At 37.1% G+C, this 22,647-nt stretch overlaps 1 protein-coding gene across 1 annotated transcript in view; it reads left to right on the forward strand.

Annotated features, from left to right (window-relative positions):
• LOC129770127 (ras-related protein Rap-2a) overlaps positions 1-22,647 on the forward strand; it is a 500,200-nt gene that overhangs the window by 32,573 nt on the left and 444,980 nt on the right. The window contains exon 2 of the mRNA XM_055772772.1: positions 11,897-13,418. Within this exon, the coding sequence (XP_055628747.1) occupies positions 13,284-13,418 (135 nt within the window). The 5' untranslated portion in view covers positions 11,897-13,283. The remainder of the gene's footprint in view (positions 1-11,896; positions 13,419-22,647) is intronic.

Genomic DNA, 22,647 nt, shown 5'->3' on the forward strand with positions numbered 1-22,647 from the left:
GCGAAGGACGAAAAGGAGGGGAAAAGGATGTATGAACAATCACACTCGAAGATCGATAGCTTTAAGGAAAACATATATTTGATTACATGTTCAAGGTCTAACCGAGCCAACACATCTCTCACCGGCACATTGGACTGCTTTCCTCCAGCCCGAAGGGAGTTTTCTAAATTCGATCTGACAACAAGATACTCCTCGCACGACCAAACAACGTGTTCGATGTCGTGGTAACCTTGGCCACAAGCACAGATATTGCTGTCGGCAAGATTAAAACGAAAAAGCAGCGCGTCTAACGAACAGTGATTGGACTTGAGTCGGGAGAAGGTGCGAATAAAGTCCCGACTCAAGTCCAAACTTTTGAACCACGAATTGAGGCTAACCTTAGGGATAATTGAGTGGAGCCACCGGCCCAATTCACCTTCGTTCCATTTGCGTTGCCAGTTAACGATAGTATTTTTACGAACTAAAGAATAAAATTCATTGAAGGCGATTTGACACTGATAAATTTCGCCTTCAATTGCACCTACCTTTGCTAATGAGTCAGCCCTCTCATTACCCGGAATTGAGCAATGAGAAGGGACCCACACAAAGGTAATGACATAACAGCGTCTGGATAAAGCACTCAAAATTTCTCGTATTCTCTCAAGGAAGTACGGCGAGTGCTTTTCCGGCCTCACTGAACGGATAGCTTCGACAGAGCTAAGACTATCCGTTACAATGTAATAGTGTTCAACAGGTCGTGAGGCGACGCTGTCCAGCGCCCAGTGTATTGCTGCCAATTCAGCAATGTACACTGAGCAAGGATACTGAAGACTGTGTGAGGTGCTAAAAAATTTGTTGAACACTCCAAATCAGTAAAGTACATATTATCACAATTGACACGCCCATACTTTGCTTCGAAAATCGTAGGAACGATCCCCGATCGATGATAATCTGGAATTCCATGGATATCCTGCTTCATGGACAGATCAAAATGCACAGAGGAATTGATGTAGTCAGGAAAACAAACACGGTTGGGAATATACGAAGAAGGATCAACCTGCATGGAGACGAATTCATGATATGAGCTCATGAATCCAGAATGAAAATTTAGCTCGATCAGCTGCTCAAAATTTCCGATCACCAATGGGTTCATAACCTTACACCGGATGAGGAACCGAAGAGATAATAAATTGAAGCGATCTTTTAGTGGGAGTACGCCTGCCAAAACCTCGAGACTCATGGTATGCGTTGAGGGCATACATCCCAACGCAATACGGAGACAAAGATACTGAATTCGCTCGAGTTTAATGAGGTGTGTTTTGGCAGCTGATTGAAAACAGAAACTGCCATACTCCATCACTGAGAGAATAGTTGTTCGATACAACATTATAAGATCTTCGGGATGTTAAGAAAACATTGTTTTATTTATTTATTTTGGCTTAACGTCTTTACAACATGGCTTGATTCACATTTTTTCTTGTGTATCGTTCGTTGCTTGATGTTTAGTGGTGCGGCTTGCAAGGCCTGCGACCAACCCCACTATCTCGCAGGAGGACCATCGTGATACTGCTGCTTTACGTCCCGAGTACCACCAGGACTGGGCGAAGACGCATATAGCGACGTCCATTCGCTTAGAGGAGCTGTTTCCGGGTTTTTGTGGTTTTTTTTCTTGGGGACTGGCAATGCCCAATGCTCATCCCACCACACCCTCCACACCCTAGACAGTTTCCCTTTACCAGTGCAAGCCAGAAAAACGATCTATGACGATAGAATTTCTGACCCGAACGGGAATCGAACCCGAAGCCCCCATCTTGGCAAGCGCAACGCTGTAGTATGTAGTCTACATTTGTTTGACGAAAATGAATAAATAAAATACACCAAAAATTGTTTTCTCGTTATTTTGTGAGTCGTCAAAACAAATGCGATTAGTAATTTTCGGCCGCGTTTCATCGGTATTTCCCGCTCCAAGTGCGGTGACTAATCATGTGTTATCAAATTAGTGAGCAAAAAACGAAGAACATTTTTATTTCGCCTTGAGGTTTCACTCAGCCCCGAACTGATAACCGACAGTCAGGCGATAATTGCCTTAAACTGAGAATTATTCATCATTCCAACCAACAGCGCCGAGGCCACCGAACACTGTGTGAGCGAAAAATGAAATAAAATTAAATTAAAAAAAATACGCTAAGTCATGAAGACGCGCGTTACCCCTTTCCCTCGATCGATGGGCCACGCATTGGAGTGAGCGAGTCAAGCGAGGCACAATCTGTGAACAAACATTGACTCTGGGTGTCTCTTATCAGGTTTCCTTGGGAATTGATTTGAAGCCCGTTTCGCCCAACGAGAGGATGACGGTGCAACCAGGATGACAGACCAGCAAAAATGAGTGCGCGCCAAGTGGAGGAAAACACCTTATAAATCATTTCGCTTGCTTGCTGTGTCGACCGATTTATATTTCGCTAGTTGCTATTTGTTGCCTTATCAGCTGAAACAGACAGCGCGCCACTAACCACAGCGACAAATCGCAAATCACAATGGACGCGTCGTGGTGATGGTTGGGTTGGGCACAAATCGAGCAGCCCCTCGTTGCTCCAGGAATCAGAAAAACTTTGCACTTTGTTGAAGATACGATAGAAGAGAAGGACTACGCTTGGGGGGTGGCGGGGAGGATCTAGAGCAGTGAAACGGAAAGGCAGAAAACAACGCGCTGATAATGGCACACTCTGTAACGTGACGCTTGACGCGAACTCAGTGTTTGTAGAAGAAGAAACGCTTGCTGTTATCAATTCGCGCAGCCGGTGCTTCCAGTAAAGTTTAATTGTGTTTTATTGATTTATTGAGTTGTAATTGTCGACAATGGGTGGAACACGGCTTGAATTGGCAGGAATCGACGCTATGCGCGCACACATAACGACGACATGTCGCAGTCAGGTTCCTCGTGCTCTCTTGCGTATCTTCCACGCGCGCGCCATATTACGGCATCGACATTTCAATGACAAACGATTGACATTCCCGGTCTCGATTACGTCGTCGTGCGACGGTGTGTTCCACTTTGCCGCTGCTGCTCTCCAACGCCTTTGACTGACAGCTGTTTACAGCCATTCCCACTTCTTCGCACGGTTGCCCTCCGATGCGTGCGTGTTTGGTGGATCCAACCAACAACCAGCTTTGCAATGGCATCCATTCGAAAAAAAGGTTCAGCATCTTGAGCGGTTTATTTTCGTTTTTTATCATACTTTCTTCGTTTCGCACAGTTTACCGCCGATCTCCCCGCTCTCACAGTCGGTGTGCGATGTGATCTCAAAAATAGTAAAATTTCTCCAACGATAGTGAAAAGCGCTGATTCCAAACAGCGCAACATTCTGCCGATCAAACCAAGCAGAGCAAGCTCTACTAACTCTCAGCCGTTGCAACAGCAGCAGCAGCAGCAGCGAAATTTTGTATTCATGTTGCGAATGACAACCGCTGAGTTATGGCAGCATAGCACGAAGAAGTGATGGTGATGGATAGAGAGCATAAGGAGGGAACACCTCCTTTCGATGCGTAGGCAGCGAAAATAAAAACAACAAAGCAGCGGTTTTGCTTGCCTTTTCCGCTACGTTGCATACGGCACATATACAGTGTCGGACAAAACATTAAGATTCATTTGAATTGTTCTAAGAAATTTATAACATTTATAACAAATTATTATAAAGGGATTGATTTTTTCTCAAAGTTTGGTCACTTTCTTTTTTGTTTGAGCAGTGGTCTTAATGTTTTGCCCGACAGTGTACCAATGTGAACCAACCAATGTGTGTACAACTCACTTATTAAATGTGACAGCAAATGTGACTTATTAAATGTTACAGCAATATTGTACTGCGCGATAAGTCGCGCTCTCATTGGTAAACTCGAGAGGTCCTTTGGTTGCAATGTATAGCGCAGTTTTATATGGGGAAATATGTACACATTTATTAAATGAAACTAGGGGAGATGGGGGTAAGATGGACATGTTAAGGAAAACTTCAATTGTATTGTATTGTATCTTTGGAAACTCATGTTTTCTAAAACTTAAAAGCAGTTTCTTACAGTTCCATATGCTGGTTTTCGAAATAATTGGCCAAATGTTTTATAAAAATGGGTTTTTTCATGTTTTTTACTGAAATTAAAACAAGCCGATAGTAGATTTTTATCGATGCGGGTATAATGGACAAGTAGTGGGGGGAATATGGACAGGTCAACAATATACGAAGCGTAGTAGTTTATCGCTCGCGAGAGGATTAATTCCCCTTCTCTCAGTGTTTGTGCGTCCGGTAACTGAAATGGAACAAAAAGAGAAAGCGATATAATAAAGAGTTCAATATTATTCCCTTCACTTTCCATCATGCATTGGATGTGATTATGGATGTGACTGTCCATTTCAACCCCACCAGTTTAATTATTCTAATAATTTAAACTTACCACTTACGAAAGAATTTACTTTTCGGTACATACCTAATATCGCTTTTCTGTCAACTCACAAATCGAAGTATGACCATCAGCGAATTCAATTTTGCAATTAAATCACTCAAAATGCTTAATATCGATGCCGCAAAAATTACATCCACACGCGGAATCATGTTTGTTTTTAGGTTTTTGTTTCCTTTTTTCACTTTTGATCAGTATTTATTGCCATAGGATGGTTTGAATATCATCCATCAACCATCAACAGAAATTTGAAATCATAATGCAACTATACAAATCCATCTGTCCATCATACCCCCACTACCGTCTTACCCGCGGCTCCCCTATATGTAATAATGGCTTCGTATTCTTTCGATGCTCTGACATAAGCCACAAAAGCGGTGCATCTAGATTGTCACTGGTTAGCGACTATTCAAAATAACACTTTTCACTATCGTATGACCAAATTTAAGTGTAACTATTTTTTTCTGAAAGAGCGTATCCGTGTATCCTTCTTCTTCTTCCTCTTTGGTGGTACAGGTCGGACTCGATTATCCGGAGACTCGATTATCCGGAATTTTAGACTCGATTATCCGAAGTATTTCAGGGGTTAGGGGTCTGCCATACAAATGAAATTCAAATTTCTGCATTACTCGAGAATTAATCTAGCAAATGGAACCAAATTTTTCCACTGGGGCTGGTGGTTGTCTGTCATAGAAATGAAACACAAACTTCTGCATAACTCGAGAACTAATCAAGCACAATTAGGGATGTGAGGGTTTTTGGGTATGAGAAATGTATGAGAAAACTCTGAAGAAAAAAGGGAAAATTCGGAAAATTAAATTACCATATGTTCTACAATTACGTAGTGACAAGTGCTGTTAGTCCATTTGATGTTTGCGCTATCGAAATTGATCTTTGTTCGAAACTGGAAATGGATTTTAATGTGAAGAAACACACTCCTATATCTTCTTCTATCTATACAAAAAAAAAAGGATCGCCACATGTGTTGATAAGAGCAGAACTCGAGGAAGGAATTGTCCGATTTAGGGCTGTCTTTATTCTATCATATTTTCTGTATAAAACATTTATTCCATGTAACGGAATGAACATGATATTTGCAAGTGGTTGAAAATCTTGAAAGAGAATTGTGTCTGAAAATAATCTGATATTATAATGATGAGTTTTGTTAGAAATACTAGGAATTTTGTAGTAAAAGGTATATTCAATGGGGTCGATTAGAAGATCAATCAATGAACAGTTCTGCGATTGGACCTATGAACTTGCTCATAGTACGAAGACGTGAATGTTTGAAGGTATTGATAACAAAAAACAAATTTTTGGTGAGACGAAGTTTGCCGGGTCAGCTAGTAATTATATAAATGGCTCAAATATAGATATATATGGCTCAAATATAAAATTCCATGAAACACAAGATAGTTCAGTAAATCCATTAAATTTCTTAGATAAAGAAAACAATATTCGAGCACTAATTAACATTAGATCATCATTTGTTCATCTATCTTTTAACAATAAAACAAAAATTGAACGGAGAAAAAATATTCATAACTAGAATTGTTAAGAGCTGATGAAATGAGAGGGCTGTTGTGCCATGACGTACACTATTCCATCCCTTTTGGTTATCAGAAACAAACAAATCGAACAGATTCTGAATCAGTATAGATGCCGCTATCGCATGAACCTCAGACAAGTGAAAAACATATTTTTTGACAAAATGGCGGCCGTTTGAAAAACAGAATGCCGTTTAAAACGTGTTTTCTCACGTTTTCCGATTTTTTAAAAACAGTGAAATGTCATTTTTTAGAGATTCATGTGATAGAGAGATGCCTGCAGATTGTATCCATATAAATTCAACATGAATCGGCTCAGTAGAACTTGAGATATCGTATACGCCATTTTGAAAAAACTAATTTCGAGAAAAATGCGTTTGAAAATCATTGTTATTGCCGAACCAGGTTAGATACTGCATCACTAAAATGACTCTAACTCGGTAAATAATAGGATTTTCGATAAGTTCTTTCTAGGGTATATTCTTGAATGCCTAAACTGCAGAAATATGAAGGAAAGAATTTTTGATTTTTTTTCAAATTTTTAGACTAGAATACTGCCTTAAGGGGGTATTCTAGTGTAGAGACACGAATTTCGGACGTTTTTTCGAACTCCGTAAAAATAAAACAAAGAATATTTTTACTATCCATTATATCATTATTCGTTTATCTATCTTTCAACAATAAAACAAAAATAGGACGGAAAAAAAATATTCATAATTAGAATAGTTACATGCTGGTGAAGTGAGGGTGTTCAAAAAAAAGTTGTGCCATGGCGTACACGATTCCAGTCCTTCTGGTTATCTGAAACAAAAAAATCGAACAGATTCTGAATCATTAAAGATGTCGCTATGGCATGAACCTCGGACAAGTCAAAAACATGGGTTTTAACAAAATGGCGGCCGTTTGAAAACAAAAATGCTGTTTAAAACGTTTTTTTTGCGTTTACCGATTTTTTAAAAATAGTAAAATTAAAAAGTTATAATTTTTTATTGGTTCATGCGATAGAGAGATGTATGCAGATTATTTTCATATAAATTTGACATAAATCGGTTCAGTAGAACTTGAGATATCGTGTACGCCAGTTTGAAAAAACTAGTTTCGAGAAAAACGCGTTTGAAGTTCATTGTTATGGCCGTACCAGGTTAGATACCGCATCACAAAAATGGCTCTAACTCGGTAAATAATATGATTTTCGATATGTCCTTTCTAGAGTATATTCTTGAATGTCTAAACTACAGAAATATGAAGGAAAAAAAAATTAATTTTTTTCAAATTTCTAGACTAGAATACTCCCTTAAAAGATTACTGCATTCTAGATGCACCTGATCCCAGAATCAGTTTCCCGATTAAGACTTTAGCTTTTTTAGTATAATTTTGGATTCTGGATATAGAATGTACATACGGATTCCTGTATATTCCACACAAAGATTTAAATTTTCGAATTTAATTTTTTTAATGAAGTTTGGGAAATCGATATTAGGAATTAGGATCACTGTGTCTATAAGAACCTGAAATGAATTTTTGTAAATATTTCTCGCTTACGTAATGCTCTCACCATATACTTAGAAGGTATGAAAATAGTTGAAATCGATAGTGGAAGGAACGAATTAAGAAAGTTTTAATATAGAATAAACGATCTGTTAGAAGATCATTCCTTCATGTACCGACAAAAGAATAAAGACGGTGTTTTACGTGAATGAATCGAATCAGCGACTATCAGTGTTTATACTTTCGAATACGAATACGAAATCAAATAAATCATGTTGATGAAAGCAGTGTTATAAAATAATTTGTATGCGAATGCTTCAATTGATTGTCGTTTCCAATCGAGTTGTTGAGAAGGGGGGCTTATTTTTGCTGTGTAATTCCGAGGAGGACGATGATTCTAATTGTCGGGGCTTGGGGAGGGGGTACTATTTGCGCTGGGTATTTTTGAAGAGGAATCGATTACTCCTTTGAGCGTTAATAATTCTTTTCCGGTTAAACGAAGTGGTATGATAATCACTTTATTCGAAAAATGAAATATCTAAGGGTTAAATGCCTGTTACTAACTGATTGCTAAGCCCGCGTTAGTCCTAAGATTACCCTGCGGTTATATCACAGATATCACCCACTTCTAGTTTTAAAGCAAGAAAAAAAAAACTAAATAGATATATTGTAGGATACGCTCAAATTGAAAAAAAGTTGATCAATAGACATCGTATAGTGCTAAAATCATGTCTATTTCAAACTTTGTAATAGTTTTATAGTGGTCCCATGGTCGAGTGGTTAGCGTAACACATTATCATGTCGGGGGTTCGATTCTATCCCCGTTCTGGCCGGGAGATTTTTCGTCAAAGAAATTTCTTCCGACTTGCACTTGCACGCTTATTCTAGAGCTTGCCACTCCACTGCATACATTCAAGGCGTGTTTTCCTGCATAGAAATTTCAACTAAGTACTACTAAAAAATGACGCAAGTAATACTTACGTTAAAAATGCAAAAGTTTCACTAGGAACGTTAGTGCCATCCAAGAAGAAGAATAGTTTTATAATTTATTTAACCCATTGTATGCCAAGCGTTCTAGAAATCGAACAGCAGCATTGATAATATTACATGGCTTTGAAAAGCAACCATTTGCTTAACGAGTTCAATTTTCACTCTCGACATTTTTCCAAAATGGTGAAAGTGTTGAAAGTCACTATAATACAGAAAAAAAGCAACCATTTGGTATGTTTTTATCATCAAATGATAGCTTAGTCTATTAACTATCACCTACTATCAAATTCATTCAATTTTGTATAACTTTATTGGGCAATAAATTCGGTTTAAAGCAACTATGTGCGGAAAGTACATAACCTCACATAACCTAACCAAAAACAAAACCCTATGAAGTTCAAAAATATGCAAACTTTTCTACAGTATCACTTTGATAAAAGATCACACATTGTGATGTGGGAAAAAACCATTGGATTTAACCTCCTACAGGAACAAAAATGTAGGGTTTGGCCAGTGTTTTTGTTTGGCGATTTTTCGATTTTTTGTCATTTTCCGGAAAACGGAAGATCGAAAAAAAACAATTCTTGAAGATTAAAGTTTCTGTAACGTCAAAGTTCTAAATTACACCAATGGCTTTAGTTAAAAAAAATATTTTTACGGCTTGGTCGTTAATGGGTTAATACTTTCTCAGATTGGAACTGATGTACTTAACCCTTTGAGTAATATTTTCGATCAGTGCTATCAGTTTTTTGTTCATGGACAATCATAGCCACTCAATCTAGTTTGTTTTTAAATTTTTCAAGTAGCAGAATATTTTTAATAATTTTTTATAAGACAAAATCGAAGTAAGAATTTTCATTTCAATTTTAAAAATTTGACACTGCTTTAGGGCTTACTAATCTGATTGAATTAATTGCTTCACACCACCGTAGACGTCGTCACTTCAAATTCGACATCGAGAATTCATTGATTGATAGATTTTTTCTGTTATGCGAGCTTTAGGCTACAAGGTTCCTCTTCTATCCATCTAGATATCGCATCTGGCTTTGAAAATGACAGATCAATCAATGTGTTTGATGAACAAATGCAGACCCATCTATGAGAAATAGCCCCCAACGCTTGCAAGGGAATTTCCGACAGTCAAGCGAAACCATAAAACCAAAATCAAGAAAATAAAAAACTAGTTGACTTCCGGCAATGGACATCTATAAAAAGGCATTAGATCGAATGCAGCGCTCTCTTTTACCTTTCGGTGTTTTGATGGAGACGGCCTGCTAGATGACGTGACACAGTTATATTTATTTGTTGAAATAGTTATTAAAAGAAATTTACCTGGAATAATGAATAAAAAAATTAAAATGTAGTGAATTACCTGAAAATTAAATATAAAATGTAGTGAATTGAACCTGGAAAGAAATGAAGAAATAAATTAGTTAGACTTACCTGCAATGAAAAATAAATAGAATAAAAGTGTGTACACTTACCTGGATCGAAGAACTCTTATCTACTGCGTCGTCTTTTCGGAGAGTGTTACCGGGAAGAAAACTTACCTATGTACTGCATACTTACCCTGAAGTGGTTACTCAGTGATCCCGCTCTTTTTTGCTGTCGACACAATGAATATTTTTGGGATTGAAAGCACGAACATTCGTTCTATGTGTTTATTTAAAAAAGACGAGTGGGTAATGTCGGGAACATAACCGGAGAGTCGTAGGACTGCACCAAAGAGTGTCCATTATTCGAATATCATGGAGCACAGATCCCAGAATGACCAACTTTTCATGCACAAAATTACAAAAACAATCAAAGAATAAAATAAAAACTCAGCACACTCAGCAAACACTCAAACGTTTAGATGCAAATACGAAAAAAATAAAATTTGTCGTGCAAATGTCGTGCGGTACAAATGTTGTAGGGGTTATTGTTCAGCCGGCAACGAACACACACTTGATGGCAAGCATATAGTAATAGGAATTTACCGTCTGGTATCGTGATATAATTGGGCTTCGCACTTCTCATGAATAACTGTGGTCCTTCCTTCGATACCCATATTGATGTGGTTTAGAGAAAATATGTAATCCGCCATTTTGTTGTGGCGGCCATTTTGAATTTGTGTTCTTCATGAATAACTGTGTTCTATTAGTCAATCCCTTTCATTTGATACCCATATGTATGGGGCTTTGAGAAAATATGTAATCCGCCATTTTGTAGCGGTCGCCATCTTGGATTTTCAAGATCATGAAATACACAGTTTTATAATGATTGCAGAGATAAAGGTGTGTTCCAAATTTCAGATCAACCGGTCAACAGCAAAGGGGTCCAATTTCAATTAATGTGGTACAGCGCCATAGACAAACATGTTACATACAAACATACAAATATGTCACTGCTAAAAAGCCGTTTAAAAACTCCAGCTCCCGGCGCGACGCTTCCACCGCTTTTAACACACTTCGATAGGCTCTCCTGCTCCACATCCCATTGAAGCTCCTGTCTCTCACTCTTGCGGTATCGCACCGCATACATCCCCGGCAAATGCAACTATATCTCTTATGCTGAAAATCAATTTCAAGATAGCGTCTTTTCTGCTTGGCATCTGATGATAGAATGTGGCCAAGCCCCACCATCGCTCACTTTATATAGCCATATAGTTAACGTTGTAGCGACCGCCTATATTTATTTATAATCTCTTTTTTGTCTCCCTTCACCTCTTTTCAGGTATCTTTCATCTGAAACCTATTTTCATCAAAACTTCAAACGACAATAGCTAAAATTTTTAAGATTCCCAGTTCGGTAGACTCATCGATTATGATTGAAGAGTTCGAATTTTCAATTTTCTCCAAAGGAATAGTTTTCAATGTTCGGATTGTTAGAATCCCTAACCGAGTTGGCTGCCTCATTTGTGTAGACCGCAATGCCTGTTCCTAACATTGACTATACCAATTACCCAATTACAATACCAAAAAAAACGCCTTGCAATCTGAACAAATGTTTGGAAAATTAGAAGTTCTCACTGCAACGCCATTTAAGAACATTTGGCAATTTTATAATTATCTATACAGTATTAGATGATTGGGGAGTGTTCAAATCGATTGCAATATATGTCGACATCTCGTAAATTCGTCAAGAAATGACTAAGAAATAAGCTCTCGAAATGGAGAATTTTCGTGAAGTGATGGGAAAAAATTATTGGAATTCATTGAATAAAAATAATTGTTGTATAAAATTGGAACCTTATCTTTAAAAATATGTAAATTCTGAAAATATGTAATCTGTAACTACAGATTCTTGGTTTTAAAAAGTCTAAACAAACTGTATAAATTCAAATTATTCTGTAGATTTGGTAACCCTGCACAGTGGGCTTTGTTTTATATATCTCAGATGTTATGCAGAAGAAACTATCTACCCATTTTCTTACTAATAAAGCTTATTTTTTATTGTTCTTGCAGTTACACTACCACCGCCTCCATCGATGATCGCACCTATGACCAAGCTCGCAAGGAAGTTCCCCCCGACACTACTTCGCACAGCAAGCCATCCGCTCCGCGTTTCCTCGGAAAAGAGCAAATCCGCACAATGCAGCATTGAATCCACACCCAGCCAGAATATGCGACAAACCACAAGTTCCTATAGAAAGCCAGTTTGAGACAGCAGAGCACAATCGCGCCCTCCCCCAGTTCACATTTACCGGACGACCGACGACGAGGTTGGCGATTGGCAGTTTTACGACGACCTTCCGGGAGATTATAGATTTTCGGCTGCGCGCTGATTGCGTGCGCGCGTTGACCTTCCGTCCGCTGTGAGCTGCTTAGCCACTCGCGACGTCCGTCGCGGAGACAACGATCTTCACCATCCTTCACCACCCGGACCTGGTGTAGTAAACCAAAACATCAAAAAAGAAAAATAAACTTGGAAATAAGAGGGAAACACAAACATAAGTGCGCGAGTGTCGTTGTGGTCGCTTATCTATCGCTCGCACAACAGCCGCTGTTAGTTTCTCATGGTGAATTTTGGCTTTTGTTTGGTATCGTCTGTGTATGTGTTGTGCTGTGTGTGAATTGGTGGTGCGTTCTTGTTAGTGGTAAGTGTACTACGCGCCGCAACCACAATTTAGTCGTTCATTGTTCGGCTATCTGTTATCACTGTCGGCGGTTGCTTATCAGTTCCGCCGAGTAGAAGTTGCACGCGATAGTGAAAGCCAACAAACGGCTGACTGCGGAAGTGTGCGTATCTTATCAATGTGTTGGTGTGTACTTGTTGCTGATTCGTATAGCATTTAGTAATAGGAAAAAAAAGCAAAGATTAATAATCAACATCGGTTGGCAAGAAGTTGTATTTCCAAGAAATGAAAAATAAATATTGTTGTGATTGAAAGTGAGAGAGAGAGAAAGCAACAAAATACAGCGGCAAGTGTGGTGATCTCGCTCGGAATCACTGAGTCACAGAAGGGCAGGATTTCCAAGAAAGAAGTGCGTGTGTTCGAAGGAAACGAGATTCGAGCTCAATTGTGTCTGCTCAATTAGTAATTGGAAATAATTTCCGTTCTGTTTTGTTATTGTTTATTAGTCTATTTACGGGCGGGAGTAGTGCTATAGAAGAGATCGAAGTAAAGCCGAAGTGATTGTGTTGTCGTTACCATATCCTCAAGTCGTATGATAGTAGTGCACACCTTGAAAAAGAAAGAAGAAAATCAAAGGCAAATTAACGTGGAAATTTCGCCCAGGTTTTCGTTTTCGTGTTCAGCAGTAAGTAGCAGCAAAGTAAGCGGCAAGTGAGGAACGACGACGAGGAGGAGAAGCAGCAGAGAGTAGTCAAGCGAGTGATTAGAGAGCAAAAATGCGCGAATTCAAGGTCGTTGTACTGGGCTCCGGAGGGGTTGGCAAATCCGCCCTCACCGTGCAGTTCGTGTCCGGTTGCTTCATCGAGAAGTACGACCCGACGATCGAGGATTTCTACCGGAAAGAGATCGAGGTAAGTCGCCGGGCTAATCAGATGATTGGGATCAGCTCTCCGCTGGATTATGTTATTTAGTTTGCTTATAAATCTATTAGGGGGAAGGGTGGTAAAGACGGACACCCTAACTTAACGTTAATTTTTTTCGTGAATTTCACAAAAGATATACCGTCATACCTCGATATAAAGCAACCTCGATATAACGTAACTTTTTAAGATGTCTTAGAACTGAAAATAAACAATACAGAAATAGTTTTTGGAGCATAAATTATATCGAAAAAATGTTTCTAATAAGTTTTCAAACAAATAAATACTGTAAAATGGGGTAGTATTGGTCCTTTTCTCAATGATTTGTGAATATGTTCTATCTTAACCCAGTTTCACGTTCAGCTTTCGTTTTTTATCTCAATCAGGATAACGGAATTATTCAATAAAGTTGATTTTATTTAGTTCTGGAAACTTCCGACGCATTTAGCTGATTGAAACATTTCAGGGAATTTGTTTATCACTTCATGTTACATTTACCTGAATTTATTTCTTTATTTTTCAATAAAAAGGACTCTAGCAATCCTTGCCCTCGATTGACTGCTTAGATTTTAATGACCATCAAGTGTAAGGATCGTGATTGCGATCGATTCTAAGTGTTTTCACATTTCGTCGATTTCGTTAGCAACGGGATTTTTTTCCTTGAACGCGACGCTAACTATTACTTTCAATTGCCACTTAATTGAAACAGTCCCAAAAGGCGTGTCGTGAGTTTCGTGTATAAGGTTTGATTCAGTTTCGACTCTTTTGTTTCATTTACAGGTCTTGAAGAAGACGATGAGCTGTTACTCTCAGAATATTTGTCGCAAGATATTTTATATACTCCAATAACATTGCCAGCAAGACGGTTAACGTTTCAAGAACTCCTAAAAAGTCTAACTTCCTCGGATCTATCTAAGAAGGTTGCAATTAAGTAATTCTGATCTTCTCCTAAGTAGTTGAATCCTTATCAGAAACTAACCCTGTTGAAGATTCCTTGCAGAAAACTTAATACTCTATTAAAGGATATCCATTTGAAAGGGAAAATTCATTAATAGTTCATTATTTTCATGTAAAAATGTGATTATTTCTCCTAAAATGTAATCCTTCATTCGCTTCATGCACACATACAGTGTCTTCCAGTTTCGTATTCGCGCATAAAAAACCGAATATCCGGCCAAACTACTATCCGTTTAATCACCAATTGATGCAAATTTCACTTCAATTCTTCAGACATTTTCCTCTACTTGGAACTGATCATGTTTGTCTACAAAAATGATCTGAAATGGGCATAAGAAAGGTGTATAACTGCTGCTGGGTGATAGAAAATTAGTTTTTGCCCATTTTTGAGTAATCATGAACAGTTTTGCATCAATAAAAAAAAAGTTTTTTTTGCTTCGATATAACGTAATGAGGAAAAAAATAAAGTTGCCTTATATCGAGGTATAACTGTACAGTTATCTCTCCACAAATTGATATTCTTGGTTTCTTTCTATAATACAATTTGACTTAAAGGCAGAAATTTAACAAAATGAATGTGTCTTTGTCTTTGGAAAAATAAGATTGAGTCGGAAAAGATGGACACTAGGGTGTCAATGAATGTATTGATGCCAAATGTCTTAAAATTGCATGAAACGTCGAGATCTAGTGTCATCTCGGGGTTTTTTTTTAAAATGATGCCAAAAGTCTTAAAAATGCATGACACGTTGAGATTTACAGTATTCTCAAAAAAATTTTGTTTTTCAAAAAAAAATTTTCAGACAAAAAACGACCAAGTGAAAAAAACATTTTTGATAGAAAAAAAATCGAGATAACTGTAAATCTCGACGAATAATGCAATTTTAAGACATTTGACATAAAAAAAATTAAAACCTCGGTTTTCGGTGATTTTTCGTTTTTCAAAAAAACTCAAATTTTAACGTTTGAGACACCAGTAAACGAAGTCCGTAAGAGCTAATATTTTGAATAGGGTATATTATTGTTCAAATCAACATTTCGTAGCAAGTTCCGAATGAAAAATCGAGATAACTATTTTTATTATCACCCTAAACCATACTTTTCGTTTCGCATGCCGAAAAAGAAGTCCCAGAGTGTCGATTTTTGACAAAAATTTTTTTTTCGAGATGATACTAGATCTCAACGCAATTTTAAGGCATTTGGCAAAATTTTTTTTTTCGAAAACCCCGATTTCCTTCACTCCCCCCTTGGGTGATTTTTCGATTTTCAAAAACTCAAACTTTGACCGCTTTGCGCCACTCTCCCTTAAGCCCGATTGAGCTGATATTTGGCATAGGGTGTTTTTTCGAGGTGGTAAACATTTTTATGGGGTAACTTTTTGAAACTCGAGATGACCATTTTCATTGGCACCCTAACTGACACCTTAAGTAAACGTTAATTTTTTTCGTGAATTTCACAAAACATATGACGAATTTCATGCCAACTCGACTGGCCATTGGCAGCACCATCTCAGATAGCAGTGAAACGTTGTGGGTGTAAAGACATGGGTCATTTAACACTAAACCTACTGATGTTTCATGTATACCTATTCCTACCATAGAGGGTCAAGTGATCCTTTATGAATAGTTAATGAACAATAGCTCGATTTATATAGTTTTATTGAAAAACGTGGCATACAATCTTTCTCCTGTATATTTCAACATTTTGTGATAAATTTTAATTAGAAAAATAATGAAATTACAATTTTTGATACGCAAAATAGATCTGTAGCTCGGAATGGTTACTGTCAGCTCGCTTGGATAGTCAGCAATACACATAATTCTAATCATTCACAAATTCTACAAACTATATAAAGCAATAGCAAAAATGTGGAATGCGATGGTTTTGTATCATACAAACATACAAATCTTTCTAATATCATATGAATGTTTGCACGGGTCAAATGACCCTTTGTGGTAGTTAGGGCAGATTACATATATTTCTCAGTGAAAAAAAAATTACAAAAGAGGAGTAAACACTGGAAAATACATTCGATGTATGTTTTAAGAAAAGTAGTGTAGGCAAATGATGTTGTGACAATGTAATTTGCAAGAAAATTTTGACAAAAAGTTTAAAATGGGTCATTTGACCCTTCGTGGCACGTTTAGTGTTAAGCAACTTTGCATACTTGAAATATTCGAAAAATAATTAGACAACTTTTCGGAAAAAGCCGAATTTTGTTTCTTAAATTTTTTCAAAAATTTATAACTTAACTATGATACCTACAAAATTCATGAAATGTAGGAAATTGTTTAAATTTTTAGGGAAAAAATACCAAAAGTTTTTTGAAAAAAAAATTATTTAATTTATTTAAATTATTTTTTCTCAAAAACGTATTTTTTTTTAATTTCTCAAAAATATATATATATGAATAGCCCTTAAAACTTCCAACAAGTCGTCCATACATCGGAAGATGGGCACTTTTACAGGGAAAAAGTTTGAGAAAAATGAATTTTTATTTTTAAAATAACTTTTTTTTCCAAATTTTTTTTGGGAATTTTTTTTGTGAAAATTCAAACAATTTGCTACATTTCATCCTTTGACATGAATTTTGTAGGTATCCTAGTTTTTAAGGTATAAATTTTTGTTAAAAATTAAAAACTTTTGCTTTTTCCAAAAAGTAGTCTAATTGTTTTTCGAACATTTCAAGTATGCAAAGTTGCTTAAATAACCCATGTCTTTACACCCAAAACGTTTCACTACTAGCTGAGATGGTGCTGCCAACTCCTAAGACGAGGTGGCTTGAAATTCGGCATATATAGCCATCTCTCCACAAATTGATAGTCTTAGTCTTAGTCTATAATAAAATTTGACTTTGAGGCAGAAATTTAACAAAATGAATGTGTCCGGCATCTTTGGAAAAATAAGATTGAGTCGCGAAAGAATGACAATAACTGAAAATTCAAGTAGTTAGTGGGCATCTGTTAAAAAAAGAGGAGATAATCAAATTGTTTTCAAAACAAAATGTTTGTCTTTTGTCGGTGGAGTGTCCGTCTTACCCGACTTGATTAGTATTTTTTCTCATCAATATTTCTGGAGAATATTACAAAGAGAACCTTTCTTTCTGCAGACGAAAATTTACGTCGAGCTGCTCGTTGTAGATTACTCTTCATTTATCAATCATACATAGGTGTCCGTCTTTCCCGACTTTCCCCTATATAAGCAATTGCACTATTACATCGCCCAAATAAATTATCAAAAAGTAGGTTTTTGTTTAGAGTAGAGATGGGCAAATCAGCTCATCATAGTGAGCGGCTCAGAGCCGTTCAGCTCATACAAGTGAGCTGTTCATTTGGAACAGCTCTTCAGCTCAGTTGAATTTTGCAGTTGTCCACACAATTGCATATGAAACGTAATCACCATGGGACATTGCATAGTGTGCATTTTCTTAATAGACGGAAAGCAAAAAATAAACGAATTTAATTTGTAACTGTACAAAAACTAGAACTGATATGAATTCTAATAATATAATATACAACAAATACTGAATGCTGAAATCCAACATAGGAGATGCTTAGGATATGCTGAACTTAAACAACAGAAAAACCAGCAGTAGCCAAATAAAATGCCTCCAGGAATATAGACCGAGACAAGGTTTTTGAAAAAACCATCGAGATTTTTTTTTGCATCCGAGGATATAAAAATAAATCCACTAATAGGTGCAACGAGAAATAATTATTCGCGATCACAAATGTAACAAAAGGACCAGTATCAATCATCAACATTTATGCCGGGTGGTTTTCTGAATTGTTTTGATTCAGCACGCGGAAATAAATGTATGTGTTTCCACAGTAATGTTTAAATAACAATGTAATATATCAAATTTATTTACAAGCATATAATAATGTTTATTATTTTGTTTGGCCATATATGAAAAATTAAATGAAGTAACGAACGATTGAATATCTTCAAAACAAAAACCTTTTTTCCTATCTGGCATCTCTGCTAAAGCTAAAGTACGAAGAGGGATACACGAAAACAAACTGACGTCATGCCATGAAGCGCGGGAGACGAAAAATCCTTTCGCGTCTCGCAATTCACTCTCTGCAGCTTTTGCGCTCCACAACTATGCAGCTCAACAGCTCAACAGCTCATCAGCTCATCAGCTCCAGCTCCGTAATGAGCTGATGAGCTGCGTTTGTTTGATTGCGAGCCGATCCGAAACCGCTCACTATGATGAAGCGATTCGAATGAACAGCTCATGAGCGGATGGCACATCTCTAGTTTAGAGGCATAAATGTAAGTTTGACATAGGATGGTGGTTGATGAGAACAATTGCTTTTGAATTGAGTTCATTTAAATCTCCAGAAATCCATAGTTTAAAATTTTTGACGTAGAACTACGTCTTTCAGGAAGGGTGCCAAATCGGAAAACAGGTCACGTTTTTATGAAATAAAGTTAACGTTAATAATTATTTTCACTGTGAACGAATTCTCATGATTTGCATACCAATCGAATCGGAAATTCTCTTAGATTTGTTTGATATGCTATACATTACAATTCGCTAATCTATGAACGGTTTAAATTCATGAAAACTGGAAGAACTTCATTTTTTCCCATACATTTGTTCTGCCGATTTGTGTGCTAACCCTACCCGTATTTCGAATGGTTATAACTCGAACATCTCTCATCAGATCGGAAAGATGTTTGCATCAATTGATAGGAAATATTTCTGCGCGTCTATCACAATTAATAAAATGTTATTTTTCATTAGATGAACAATTGAATAACTGTAAAATATCAGGCGTTATCTAAACACCCTAACTGTCAAGGGTTGATTGGCCCGATTTACCGTTTCCCCAAGACAGACTTCTAAATCGATGTACCTGTGGAAATCCGATTTGCAAATATACATGCAAGTGGGGGGTATTTTTGTTCCCACCGAGCTGTGTTTCCCTAACACGGACTTCAACATCAATGTGCCTGGGGGAACCCGCTTTGTCAAAAAATGCAAGTTGTGGGTATTTTTCTCCCACTGAGCTGTGTTTCCCTAACACAGACTTCGATAATAATCGATTTCTGTAGGAAATATTCGATTAATCGATTAATCGAACGATTATCGGGGATCACTACATACAAGTCGGGGTATTTTTTGGTGTTGAGTACTTTTGTACTCGCTTGTCGTTGTGTCCTAGATATAACCCCTTACAATTTTTCCAAACCCATATATAACCGTATTTTTGAAAAGTTCTAGAAGAAAAGATCCTCAAAAGTTTTATTTTATTTTGATATATCAATCATCTGAATCGGTCCACTAGTTCAAAAGTTATGAACTTTTGACGAAAGCCTTTTTTGGAAAAAATGGGATTGCCATTTTTCGCACCAACATATAATGGAAAACTGGAAAAACTAGAAGTGGGTTATATCTGAGATATAACCGCAATGTAGACATAGGACCGTTGGTTCAGGAATCATTTGTTTGAGGTTGCATCTGAATCAATTCTCAATGAATGAATGAATGAATATTTTGATAGTTTGCTAAATGTTGTTCTTGTTAGTGATTAATTCAACTCTTATGATGTTGTTCATGCGTTTGCAGGGGTTTTTAAAAGCTACTGAAGATGTTTGATACATGTTTCATTTTTGTTCTCCTGAGAATAATATACTCCACGCGGGCGCAAAATAGAAACATTTTTGATTGGCAACAAAAATATGATCCATGGAAGCGCAATCATGACTAATTTTTTCCGCAAGCATGATTTCCGAGCTGGCACCCGTATATATACAGATATTTGTGATATCAATAGCTTGCTTTCGAAGCAATTTTTATGCTATTGAAACAAGTTTTTGGATCAATAAGTAACAAGCATATAACTCATAGACATTTATATTTTCAAATTATTCTGAATTTTATATTTCGTTTAGCCAGCAAAGGGGCATTAACGCTCGAAACTTGTTTCTTCAATGTAACGCTCTAGTTTTCGAAATATAATATTGAGCTTACACCACATTATAGGAGAAAATCGCCTCATCTGTACTGTCTGTGCTGAGAACCCGTTAAGTCTGAAAACATAAATAGATAATGTATTTGTCAGCTCGTGCCGGTACATGTCCGATACTCTACGTGTCGGGAAAAAATTAAAATCGTGTTTGTTCTTTGTGTTCAACATATTTCGTAGCAAACTCTTATTCTATTCAACAACTATCAACTTTTGCACAGAATGTTTGCACTGAGTAGAAATATTTCCTATCGTTTGATGTGAACATCAGCGAAATGTCGAGAAATTGCGGAAAAAAAATCGCAGTATTTCTTCTCTCTCATTGCCCCTTCAAGGAACGCTGCATTTGATTCTGTCTTTTGGATCTTCTATCATCAGCTATCAGCGCTTTTCGTTTTTGCTTCCATCCTCATTTTACGATTAAACTGCACAGCCAACTCGCACCCGTCTTTCTCCTTTCAACTCGGATATCGACAAAAACACGCAAACGCGATTTTCCAAGAAAATACTTTTGAATCAACTCAATCCGCGAGACAGTACCTCGTTTGGAAAATACTCATTCTCCTAAACCAATAGATGTGCAACATTTCACTCAAATAAAACATATCATTCAAATTTCGCATATCACGTCACGTCATTCTGTCTGGGAATGCTCATTTTTCTTCTCCAGGAAAGAAATCCGAAAAATTACTGCCGTGAAAGATGGGCTACTGGAATGTTTGTACTTAAAATGATTTTTTTCCCATTTCCTAAACAATACAATGAGTAGCTTGCAGTCTTATTCACACGTGCAATAATTTGTAAACTGTACTCAGCAGGGTTTTGTATTTATATTAGCATCCGTTACTTTTTGCATCGTACACACTATACCTATACTATAATTCAGTACTATGGCAGATATGATCATTTCGATTGGATCTAATAATAAGTGGGTGGATTAGTAAATTCCACAAAGTGATTATCAACAGCTGCTGCTGTGGCTGTTTGTCACTTTTGATCAAGTATTGACACCTGCTAATCATATTTTAAAAAATGGGTGGGTTATATCTATGATATAACCGCAAGGTTGACGTGGGACTATCTTAGCTTATCAATCATTTGTTTGTATTTATTAAATTTTTGATGGAATGAAACAATTCCTGAATTCAATTGAATTCAATATATTTGCTTTGTGAGTAAAAAGATTGTATAATGTCATGTAAGGTCAATTCATACATTGTGATAGATAATGCTCTTCATTACAAGTAAATTTAATGACAGTCCTTTTACGTTTAGTATGATGCCTAGAACAAAATATGTGAACGGGAGAATTATCAAACGTTTATTTTATTTTACATTTCCTTCTGGAGTTTGCATCTCTCAATTGTACGTACTTCTCGAACCGCGAATTTGCTTGATTTTCTGAGCTTCAGGCACTCAGTTCCGATTTTGACATGTATGTCGAACGCATATTGTTTAATCAATAGGCGTTATCGCAGCAAATGGTTAACCACATTTTGCCTAATCATCAAATGGTATGCGTAGAAATTCAGTGAGCGGAAGATATGAATGTATATCCTTCAATACAATAATGAATAACCGAGCCAAACCGTTGTGTTCGTACCCGCTTTTGTAATCCGTGCTAGGAAAACACTTTGCGGAGTGCAAAAAAAAATGCGGGTGCAGAGATACCCCCGACTTGCATGAATCAAAAACTTCAACTTCTACTTTTTATACTATAAAGGATTTAAACTTGAAAGTTCATTCGTCTCTAGTGTCTGCACGATTTTCCCAGGCTCCTAAGTTTAGGAGACCGTGTTAAGGAAACATATTCTAGTTTGCACAAAGGCAAGCGAGTACAAAAGTACTCGAAGCTTGCATTTATTTGCAGAGCCGATTTTCCCAGACATTTTGGTTTAGAAGTCTGTGTTAAGCAAACACATTTCAGTCGGAACAAAAATGTCACTGACTTGCATGAATTTACAATGCCAATTTCCTCAGACACCTTGGTTCAGAAGTCTGTGTTGGGGAAACACATTTCAGTCGGAACGAAAATTCCCCCGACTTTCATGTACTTGCAATGTCGATTTCCCCACGCTACATGGATTTGAACTCTGTGTTAGGGAAACACATTCCAGTCGGATCAAAAATACCCCCGACTTGCATGAATTTGAAATACCGATTTCTCCAGGCACCTTGGTTTAGAAATCTCTATTAGGGAACACATTTCGGTGGGAACAAAAGCTCCCCCTACTTTCGTGTGTTCTTTTTCTTCTTTTTGGCTTTAAGAGGGTTTAAACTTTTCAGTT

This window comes from Toxorhynchites rutilus, chromosome 2 (assembly GCF_029784135.1).
Source record: "Toxorhynchites rutilus septentrionalis strain SRP chromosome 2, ASM2978413v1, whole genome shotgun sequence".
Taxonomy (NCBI): domain Eukaryota; kingdom Metazoa; phylum Arthropoda; class Insecta; order Diptera; family Culicidae; genus Toxorhynchites; species Toxorhynchites rutilus.